Source organism: Suricata suricatta, chromosome 12 (assembly GCF_006229205.1).
Source record: "Suricata suricatta isolate VVHF042 chromosome 12, meerkat_22Aug2017_6uvM2_HiC, whole genome shotgun sequence".
Lineage (NCBI taxonomy): Eukaryota > Metazoa > Chordata > Mammalia > Carnivora > Herpestidae > Suricata > Suricata suricatta.
Window position 1 is genome coordinate 63,963,289 of NC_043711.1, and position 10,431 is coordinate 63,973,719.

A 10,431-nucleotide genomic window follows, 5' to 3' on the forward strand; every position below is an offset into this window, starting at 1 on the left:
ATCTTCTTGATCCATTCATCAGGTGATGGACATGTAGGCTCTTTCCATGATTTGACTACTGCTGACAGTGCTGCTATGAATATTGGGGCACATGTGCTCCTATGCATCAGCACTTCTGTATCCCTTGGGTAAATCCCTAGCAGTGCTATTGCTGGGTCATAAGGGCATTCTATGGATAGTTTTTTGAGGAACCTCCACACTGTTTTCCAGAACGGCTGCACCAGTTTACATTCCCACCAACAGTGTAGGAGGGTGCCCGTTTCTCCACACCCTCGCCAGCATCTATAGTCTCTTGATTTGTTCATTTTAGCCACTCTGACCGGCGTGAGGTGGTATCTCAGTGTGGTTTTGATTTGTATTTCCCTGATGATGAGTGATGTTGAGCATCATTTCATGTGCCTGTAAGCTGCCACCCAAATCTTTCCCCGTGATCTGTTTCCAGAGAATCATATTCAGGCAACCCCTTCTCAGAGAGACCTTCCTTGGCCACCCAGCTTCCCCCTCGGCCACAATACTATTTTCCTTGGTTATACAGTTGACCCCTCAACAACATGGGGGTTAGGGGCACTGATCTCCCTCCACAATGTAGTAAAAAATTGATGTATAACTCTGACTCCCTTCAAAACTTAACTACTAATAGCCTACTGCTGACTGGAAGCCTTCCCAATAACATAAACAGTTGATTAACACATAATTTTTAGGTTATATGTATTATATCCTGTGTTCTTACAATGAAATAAGCTAGAGGAAAAAAAGTGTTATTAAGAAAATCATAAAGAAAATACATTCAGAGTCCTGTACTGCATTTATAGAAAAATATCTACATGTAAGTACACCTGTGTCCACTGTGGAACAACTGTGCTCACCTTCTGAAATCATTTCGCTTGGTTGTTTGTTTACTGTTAGTCTCCCTGCCATCCACATAAGTCCCCCCTCTGACAATGAAAGCCTGGGAGAAGAGGAACCTCTGCTTGCTCGTCACTGTCGCCTCATACCTAGAACTAACAGTGATTTCCAGAGTATTTAGTAACAAGTATGGTAAGGAAGAAACCCATCAGAACAGGGTCTGACCAAAGGGAATGAATCCCGGTCTCATAAATAACTGGCATAACACCAGCCTAATATCATTAGTGTCTAATAAATGATAAATTCTCAACAAATGTTTATTAAATTAGTGAATTAATCAGCCTACGAAAAATGAAATCTGACAGCTCACTGCTAAACCCAAATCTGCTCTAAGTTAAACTCTCCAGAACAGAAACCTTGCCCTCGTTGCTGATGCTCTCCTGGACCTCATGCCTAAAGACATGTGAATGGACCAACCTTTGGGAGCTGAGACAGGAAGCCCTATCAGTTGCCACAGGTTCCAGAACTCCAGTCTGGGCTATACCCCAACATGAGTAATCAGAGAAGCTTCCATGGGGGTCATGAGTCTTTTGTCCCATCCCTTCCAGGCCTAGTGCAGGCTAAGTCTTTTCCAAGCTGAAGGAGGTGGCATCCCCTGAGAAGCTCTTTTAGCCCAAGCTCTGACCTAACTCCTTCCACCAGCCTAGCCTCAGCATGCTTGTAGCCTCTCTGAACCCAAGACTCCCACCCTGAGGATTGTTTTCCAATATGGTGTTGTCTGCCTGGGTGGAGGGGAGGTGCTTTCCACCATTGCATCTCAATGCTTAGCACAGTGCCTGTGCATAGCAGATGCACCGTAAATGTGTGAATGAATGAGCTGCTCAACCAATGAAATGTTAGCATTTCAATACAAGATTATCTTAAGTCGTGGTGTACAAGCCTTGCACTCTACACTTGCCCTATACCACCTGCCAAATCAGACACATGCAAATCCCCCTGAAAAGTATAAAGCCAACTACACACAGAAGATGAAGAGCCATTTTCTGAGGATGTTTGGCATCTGAGCTGACACTCACAACTCTGAGCTGTCCCCTAGAAGGAGTGCCTCACTTCAGCCCCAGGTGTTTCATAGGGTCACTTGGGGACGATCTCCCTCTTCTCATCCTTAGGCAGGAAAACAGAAAAATTGGCCAAGTGTGGGTTTCATTAATAACCACGTAAAACTGGAAGGAGAGTGGGGAGACAGTCTCCTAGGAGAGCGATTCCTGTGTCTCTAATAGAAAAGTGATAATAGTCCTTCATCAGAATAGATTTTGTCTCCTTTTGGGCTTCAGGCAAATGAATGCAATAGTCCCAGCTCTGGAGAAACTCAGGATTCTGGTTAGCGGACCTAGGACCCACCTGAGTGCCTCACTCTCTCCTACCCCAATCTCTACCTATTGCAGAAGTGCCTGATTCTGTGGCTCTATCTGTTGGTTCCCACTTTAAAGCTAGGGATCTCTTTCAGAGACCATACAACCCTCTAGGTCCTAGAGGGAAAAGGTCCAATGGGGTCTTCAGCCTCCCCCATCAGGGAACCATCACACCGGGCACTCAGTGTAGCCCTGAACAGGCAGAAAAATGGGAGGGTCAGGAGAAGCCACAGGCAAGGGCAGCCCTCAGCTCTGCCCACAGCTCTTGCAATGCTAAGGATTGTCAGCACTTCTTGAACAAGGAGGGGAAATAAATCCCAACTCCATTGAAGAGGGGTCCACTTTTCAACCTTCACCAGTATAGCTGCCCTTTGTGAGATTTTCCCTAAAGAACACAGGGAGATGTGAGAAAAGTTTCAGTCAGGTAAGTCAAGTGGAACATTTAACCCTTCAGGAGGAGACTCTTTGAAGAAGAGATCTATGTGTAACCTTTTAGAATAAATAAAAAAGCAGGGTGGAGGGGGTTTCCTGGGTGGCTCAGTAGGCTGAGTATTGACTTCAGTTCATCATGATCTCATGGTTCATGAGTTCAAGCCCCAACATAAGGGCTCATGGCTGTCAACACAGAGCCAGCTTCAGATCCCATGTCCTCCCCAACCCCTGCAACCCATCCACTTGCAGTCTCTCAAAAATAAATAAAACATTTTTATTTAAATTTTTTTAAATTTTTATTCATTTTTGAGAAACAGAGAGAGACAGAGCATGAGCAGGGGAGGGGCAGAGAGAGAGGGAGACACAGCATCTGAAGCACGCTGTCAGCACAGAGCCTGATGCGGGGCTCGAACCCACAAACCGCGAGATTATGACCTGAGCCAAAGTCAGGCATTTAACCAACTGAGCCACCCAGGCGTCCCAATAAAACATTTTTTTTAATGCAACGTGGTAACAGAGGACCATGGGGGAGGGGAAGGGGTAAAACTAGTTGAAGAGAGGGAAGAAGGCAAACCATGAGAGACTCTTGAATACTAAGAACAAACTGAGGGCTGATGGAGGGAGGGGGAGAGGAGAAGGAGGGTGAATGCGCATGGGGGAGGGCACTTGTGGGGATGAGCACTCGGTGTTATATGAAAACCAACTTGACAATAAACTATAAAAGAAAAAAGAAAGTCAAACACCTAAAGCAGAGTAGAACAGTGGTTAACAGGGGCTCGAGGAGAGGACAATAGGAGGATATTGGCCCAAAGGCACAAACACGCAGTTACGTAGGATAGATAAGTCTAAAGATCTAATGTACAGGTATGATGACTATTGTTAATAATACTGGATTGAATACAGGAAAAATGCTTAAAGAATAAGTTTTAGAAGCACTCATCACAATAGAAATGGTAACTTTGTGGTGAGATGATACGTTGTAGCTCAACTATAGTAATTATTTCATTGTGTATATGTATATCATATCATATTTTATGCCTTAAATAAACATAATTTTTATTAAAAGTATATATAAAAGTCTACTAGAAGTTCTGAATATTTGAACAATGTTTTTCAGGGATTTTATAGGTTTTATGCAAGTTGTCAAAGGTGTCATGATAAAGGTATTTGAAAAAAATAAAGTTAAAATGCCTTCACTAAATTTAAAAAAAAAAAAAAGCAAGGTGGAGAATAGTCTCTGTGGTCAGCTACAATTCCTGTAAAAACAAAAAAGTGGAAGGTGGAACCTGTCCATTAGGGGGATGTGTACCTGTCTGGGAGAACACACAAGAAACTGGTAACTCTGGGTGCCTCCTGGCATACAATCAGGAGAAGGGAGTCAGGAAAAGTATAAAGAATCAAATCTTCTCCATTCATTCTTTTGCACTATTTGAATTTTCCATGTGCATATTTTTCAAAAAAAAAATTTTAAGGAGTTTGTTTATTCATTCGACAAACATTTAGGGAGTGTACAATGGTTACCAGGCATTGAAAGGATGAGACCAAGTGAATCCAGGCCCTGACTGATCCCTGCCCTCAAGCAGCACACTGGCACAGGGAGGTGTGCAGGTCAGCCACATCACCTATCATCCACACTGAAACCCTTCGGAAGGAGACAGCACCACCAACCAAACATCAAGCCAGCAGTGTAAAATGAGTCTGTGCTGAGCAACCCAAGGTGTCTGAGTGGCCTAGACGGGAGGTCAGCCACCCCAGAGTCAGTACATGGGCTAAAACAAGAGGGTCAGAAGCACTGTGGGACAGGAAGCTGATAACGGAGTCGAGGCAGCTTCCTGGAGGAAGGATGGGTAGGGTTAGATGGTAGACTTAGAGGGACAGGGAGAGGAGAGCAGAATACAGGTCCCGGGAAGATTCTACACCCCAGTCCCCAGGACTGTGGATGTGATGACATGAATATACTGCCTGTCAGCTCAAGCTTCCATAACAAAAATACTGTGGACTGGGTGTTTTAAGCAACAGATATTTATTCCTCTAGACCTGGGGGCTGGAAGTCTGAGATCAGGTGCCAGAATGGTCAGGGGCAGCTGAACTCTCTCCTCCTGGCTTGTAGGTGACACTTTCTTGCTATATTCTCACATGGTAGAAAAGAGGGAGCTCAGATAAACCTGGGGGAGGGAGGCTTAATCATTCAGTCCTTACATGGCAAAAGGGAGTCCGTAGACATAATTAAGGTGACTCATCAGTTGACATGAAAATAGGGAGATTATCCTGGATTATCTGGGTTGGCCCTTAGACAATCCCTCAAGTCCTTTACAAGGAGGCAGAAAATGAAGGCAGAAGAGGTCAGAGAGGCCTGAAGCCTAAGAAGGAGCCCCCCACACACACACACCACTGCTGACTTTGCAGATGAAGAAGTCATGTGACAAGGACTATGGGTACCTTCAGGAGCTGACAGAGCATCCTTGACTGACAATCAGCAAGGAAACACGGGCCTCAGTCCTACAACCACAAGGAACTGGATAAGGCCACACCCAGATGAGCTTGGAGCAGATTCTCCTCCCAAGTCCCAAGATGAGAGCCCAGCCTGGCCAGCACCTTGACTTTCGCCCTTGTGAGATGCAACCAGAGCAGGAAACCCAGCTGAGCCCACCCACACTTCTGATCCACAGAGACTGTGAGATAACAGATGCAGACTGTTTTAAGTTGCTAAACTGTGGTAATCTGTAACATGGCAATAGAAAACTAATGCCAGGTATTTCTGTTGGGGGGAGAGTAAGACCATGTATTGTGGGGAGATGGGGTCATGAAGACAAATGCCTACGGGTCCCCAGCAAAGCAGGCCCTGCTGGAGGAAATGACAGCCCAGGCTCAAGAGTGGAGGGCCACCAAAATTCAGCTTGGGAGTCAAGGAGACAGTGTTGAAGGTGGGGCCCAGGCCTGCCCTGACAGGCCACCCCATTCACTGCTTCCTGAGCTGTTGTCTGGCAGGAGTTCAGACTCAGTGTGCAAATACACAGTGTGAAAATTCAAATTTTCAAGAGAATCCAGAAATCTAATTTTTTATATAAAATATCTCCATTCAATCTCTAAAAACACTGTGCTAGCCAAACTTGTGCAGGCCAAGCAACATACAGATGTGTGTTCTGAGCTAGATGTGACCTTCTGGGACATCAAATGAGTGTAGGTGAAAAGGCAAAAAGAAAGTCTCCAAATGTGGACTTTCTTGGAAGGCAAGAAGGAGCCAGGGAAAGTTCCCTCTTCCCCTTTATACATAAAAATGGAAAACCCACCTGGGCCAGTGACTGTGCTGAGTATGAGATACTAGGAGCTACCCAACAACCTGATGTCATAAGAGCTGGTGGCCTCATTTCTGGATGAGGCAGCTGAGGTGCAGGAATGGTTCAGTAATTCCCTGTGATTATGTGGATGTGAAGTGGTAACCCAGAGCCCAAAACCACATTTCTCATTCTAAAATCTAAGTCACTCCAGCTACTCCACATGGTACCCCAGCACTGTGCAATTTTATTCCTTATGAAAAGAGGTTTGCTGTTGTTTCCCAAGGTCTGGATTCTTCTCTCAGGTGTGAACCAGATTACTCTTCTTATTCAAGTCTTTGGCTCTTCCAACTGCACCTCGTACCATGGTGGCTGCCCATCCCCCACAGAGGCTCCTTCACCCACCCCCACACCCCATATCCCAGACTTTCAGATGGATTCCATTCCCACTGCTCACCTGTAGCTCAACCCTTCTGCTTCCCACTTCCAAATCCCTGAGAAAGGGATCTAATTGGTTTGGGTCACATTTTGTCCCACCATAATGGGGTCATAGGTCACTGGCCAGTCTATGTGATGGGCCTCCCTTTGGTCAAGATGGCAGCCTAGACGTGACCTTCTGCAACCCCTCCCTGCCTCTCACCCCTCTCCCCCTCCTACCTCATCTCTGAGCAACCCTTACCCCAAGGCCAGTCCCCAGAGGCTGGGATCAACTCAGATTGTGAGCGGAACCACCTCAGGGAATGAGCTTGGGCAAGCCACACCCCTGCCTGGCTATGTCTGACACTTGTACATATGGCTCTCTCTAATGGAGGTGCCTAGACAAGGCAAGCTAAGTGCTCACAGCAGTACTCAAAATCAGTCAGAAGCCTCTGAGATGCCCACTGCTCCCCTCAGCAGGGGTATTGGCAGGATCACCACACACATCACCTACCTAATGACCAGGTGAGGAAAGAGATCAGGGCGTGCTCCACATCCCCACTCATAAACCCTAAGCAGTCCCTTACCACGGAGCTGAACATACACTAAACAAAGAGCCTCTTTGTTTCCCACCGAGAGAATGAGATTTTGTTAGCAACAAGCCCTCACTCTGCCTGTTTCTTACAAGGGGAACTTAGGAAGACCTCTACAGAGCCACCTAAGTCAGTAATGGTTTGGAAAGGCAGGCACATGATATGGTCAGAGGACTTGTGCTGAGAGAAAGGCAGAGCTTTAAATCCTCTTTATAAAGCCTTCACTTTGGATAAGAACAGCAGGTTTTCCAGTGCTGCTGAGTATATACTGACACAAAATAAACTGCCTACATGTATACAAAGTATACAATTTGATGTTGTGCCTATATATACACACCTGTGAAACCATCACCACAATCAAGATAATGAAACTATCCGTCACCCCCCAAGTTTCCTCATATCCATTTATAACTGCCCCTCCCAAACCTCCCTGCTCCCCATTCCTGTCTCTTGGCAACCACTGATCTTCTGTCCTCATAGTTTGCATTTTCTAATGTGTTACATAAATAGAACCACATAGTCCATACTTAGTTTTCTCTGGTTTTCTCTACTCTGTACTCTGACATTCATCCATGTTGTTGCATATCCAAGTAGTATTCCAAGGTACAACACAGCACAATTTATTCATCCATGCATTCACCTACTGATGGACTTTTGGCTTATTTAGGGTAAGGAACTATTGCAAATACAGTTGCTGTGAACACTCACATTCATGTTTTTGTGCCTACACACATGCTTTCTTTCCTCCTGGGAAAACACCTACAAATGGAATAGCTGGGTCATTTGGTAGGCATGTGTTTGAGCAAGGCTGTTCTAAGGACCCTTCCATGTGTGTTTCAGAATATAAAGGTATACAAGGTAAAGGTATACACAAAATTACACAGGAATAAACATCACACACTCACCCATAAAGGTCACATCAGGCTGCAGCAGGCTCATTCCAGTCTTCCCAATGGATGGACAGGGCTCCCAGAAGGGAAAATCTCCCAGGATGACCTTTTGTAAAATTCTCAGTGCACAAGCTCCTGACACTTCATAAATGGCCCACAGGAGTGGAGAGATTCTAAGAGACCCTTTAAATAGTGGCAACATCTCAAATAATGGTAACATCTCAATGGCCTACAACAGAATGGTTTTGGTCAATACTGAAAGCTGCAGCATGAATCAAGGCAAGGGTTCTCCAGGGGTGATCCCATCAGCATCACCTGGGAACCTGTTAGAAATGCACATTCTCCCCATCCCAGACCTATGGCATTGAAACCCTGAGGTGGGTCCACCAGGCTTTCGCCAGTCTTTCAAGTGGTATGATACGTGCTCTAATTTAAGAGCCAGTAGCCTAGAACATCTCCCAAGCCCTTGGATTTTCTTGGAATTAAATCTATCTAAAGTTATGATACACCAAGACCTCTAGGCCTTCCTCTACCCACACAGCTATGGAGCCCACCTCCCAGAGCTCTGCAAACTTAAAATTTCCTCAAAGAACCAAATTAATAACTGGCATGCAAACCTACACATGACTGTTGGCACTTCCTTCCCCAAAGCATAAACAAAATTCTCAGGAACCCAATTGTGAAAGCATTTAAATACAACTGTCAAAATCACCCATTTCTCCAAGTGGCTTCCACCCTACCACATTATAGCATGTGTGAGTCTGAAAAAAAGAAAAAGACAAAGATTTTTAGGTAATGCACTCCAACACTCTTTACTCCTATAGAACCTCACTGTAAATGAACATATCAGCAGGAAAATTAAGCAAACTTGAATAGGAAAAATTTGAGTAAAAATATTGGATACTTTTTGCTTTAATCTTCAGTTCAAGCATGATTTCTGCTCAACATTATAATCGGAGAGAAATTCTGATCATTTTCTTGGTATTTTACATGCTTAAAATTTAGCCCAGGCTTTGAAAACCTTCTCCAGCTTCTGGCCAAGCAGAACTTTGCCGCTCACTTTGAACTTGCCGGCAAGGAAAGCCTTCTGGGGGTTCATTTTGCCCAAAACCAACTCCAAAAAGACAGGTTCCGGGATTGTAAAGAGAGTGTCTGCTGGGAGCCTGGCGGGTCCTGGATACATGTCCCCAGAACCATTCTTCAGATCGATGGTCCACTGCAGAATGGTCTTCCCATCTTTGGTGATGTCCAGCTGAAAGATGGCATTGACTTTCTTTACCAGTTGGGCCCCCACTTCTTTGATGTGATGGCTAATATCCTCAAACACAGGGAAGCTCTGGAATTCTGACAGCTCTAGAGAGTGTGGCATGGCAGGTTCCCGAGCTGCACCCAGTTCCTTGAACTGGCCTGCCTGAGGTCCATCCCCTGTTTTGATCTTGGGTTGATGGTCGATTCTCTTCCACATCTCACTGTGCTGCTCCTCTTGACCTTGCCATCTGGTTTGTGAGCAGCTGTGGCCAGATTGATATCCACAAGCAGATTGTGACATCAAAGGTAAGGCCCAAACAGGGAATGAGGCTGGTATATGTGCTGCTGTCTTATTGGTCAAACAGATACTAAAATGTGACATGGGGTGAGGCCTCAGATAAGTCATTGTGAGGCAGATCTACACCACCACTCCCTCAAACCAATCAGGGCTGTTGGTCTCACAAGCCCAGAAACCTCTAGACCCCATGTTGGGAATAAGAGAAAGGGGCTGCAGAAGGTTCTTCAGTGATATGAGCTCTATGTTTCCAATGCAGGTACTTCTGGTAGTAATCCTAACTCAGAGAGCAGTGATTTTGATTCCTTCAAAAGTGGATAATCCTTAAGGCACAGATTCTGATGTTGGATTTGGCATTACCTTGCTGCTAGTGAAAGGGGAAATGATTTTAGAGAAAAATGGCTGGTTGGAGAAAGAATCAGCACCAGGACTTGCATCAGAAAGATTCAAAGGCACAGTGAGAGAGTGGGGAGAAAGGAATATCCCTAAGATTAATAGAAAATGCTGCTGGCCTCACATGCTAATTGCATGTAATAATACAGCCCTTACTCTCTGAAGACATTGTTATAGGTATTGCACATGTACTAACACTTTTAATCTTCATTATAATCTTCTGAGGTAGGTACTATATTTATTCCCATTTTATAGATGGGGAAACTGAGGCCAGGAATGACATGATTTGCTCAAAGTCACACAGCTACTAAGTAGTAAGTTTTAATCTTCATTACAGCTCTCTGAGGTAGGTACTATATTTATTCCCATTTTATAGATGGGGAATCTGAGGCCAGGAATGAAATGACTTGTCACACAGCTAGTAAACAGAGGTAGAATGACTCTAAAGCCAATGTATATATTTCTTTTATTTTAAAATAATGTCAGACTTATTGGATACTCTTTCCTGTTTTGTCAAAAATTAATTGACCGTACATTTGTGGGCCCAGCTCTGGATTCTCTATTCTATTCCATTGGTCTATGTGTCTGTTTTTGTGCCAATACCATACTGTCTTGATGATGACAGCTTTG

General features: G+C 44.7%; 1 protein-coding gene and 1 long non-coding RNA gene across 2 annotated transcripts in view; one reads left to right on the plus strand and one right to left on the minus strand.

Annotated features, from left to right (window-relative positions):
* Positions 1-8,658: 8,658 nt before the first annotated feature.
* SCP2D1 (SCP2 sterol binding domain containing 1) lies at positions 8,659-9,419 on the minus strand. The gene has a single exon (XM_029918676.1). It carries the CDS (start codon positions 9,412-9,414, stop codon positions 8,860-8,862), a length of 555 nt encoding a protein of 184 aa, XP_029774536.1. The 5' UTR covers positions 9,415-9,419; the 3' UTR covers positions 8,659-8,859.
* Positions 9,420-9,549: 130 nt separating this feature from the next.
* The window catches only part of LOC115275512, a 2,891-nt gene continuing 2,009 nt past the window's right edge, over positions 9,550-10,431 (plus strand). The window contains exon 1 of the long non-coding RNA XR_003901595.1: positions 9,550-9,667. This is a non-coding gene — a long non-coding RNA (uncharacterized LOC115275512). The remainder of the gene's footprint in view (positions 9,668-10,431) is intronic.

What these genes read in the sequence shown, in the direction of transcription:
- SCP2D1 (XM_029918676.1), bottom strand. Translation starts at nt 9,414, where the DNA reads ATGTCACAATCTGCTTGTGGATATCAATCTGGCCACAGCTGCTCACAA.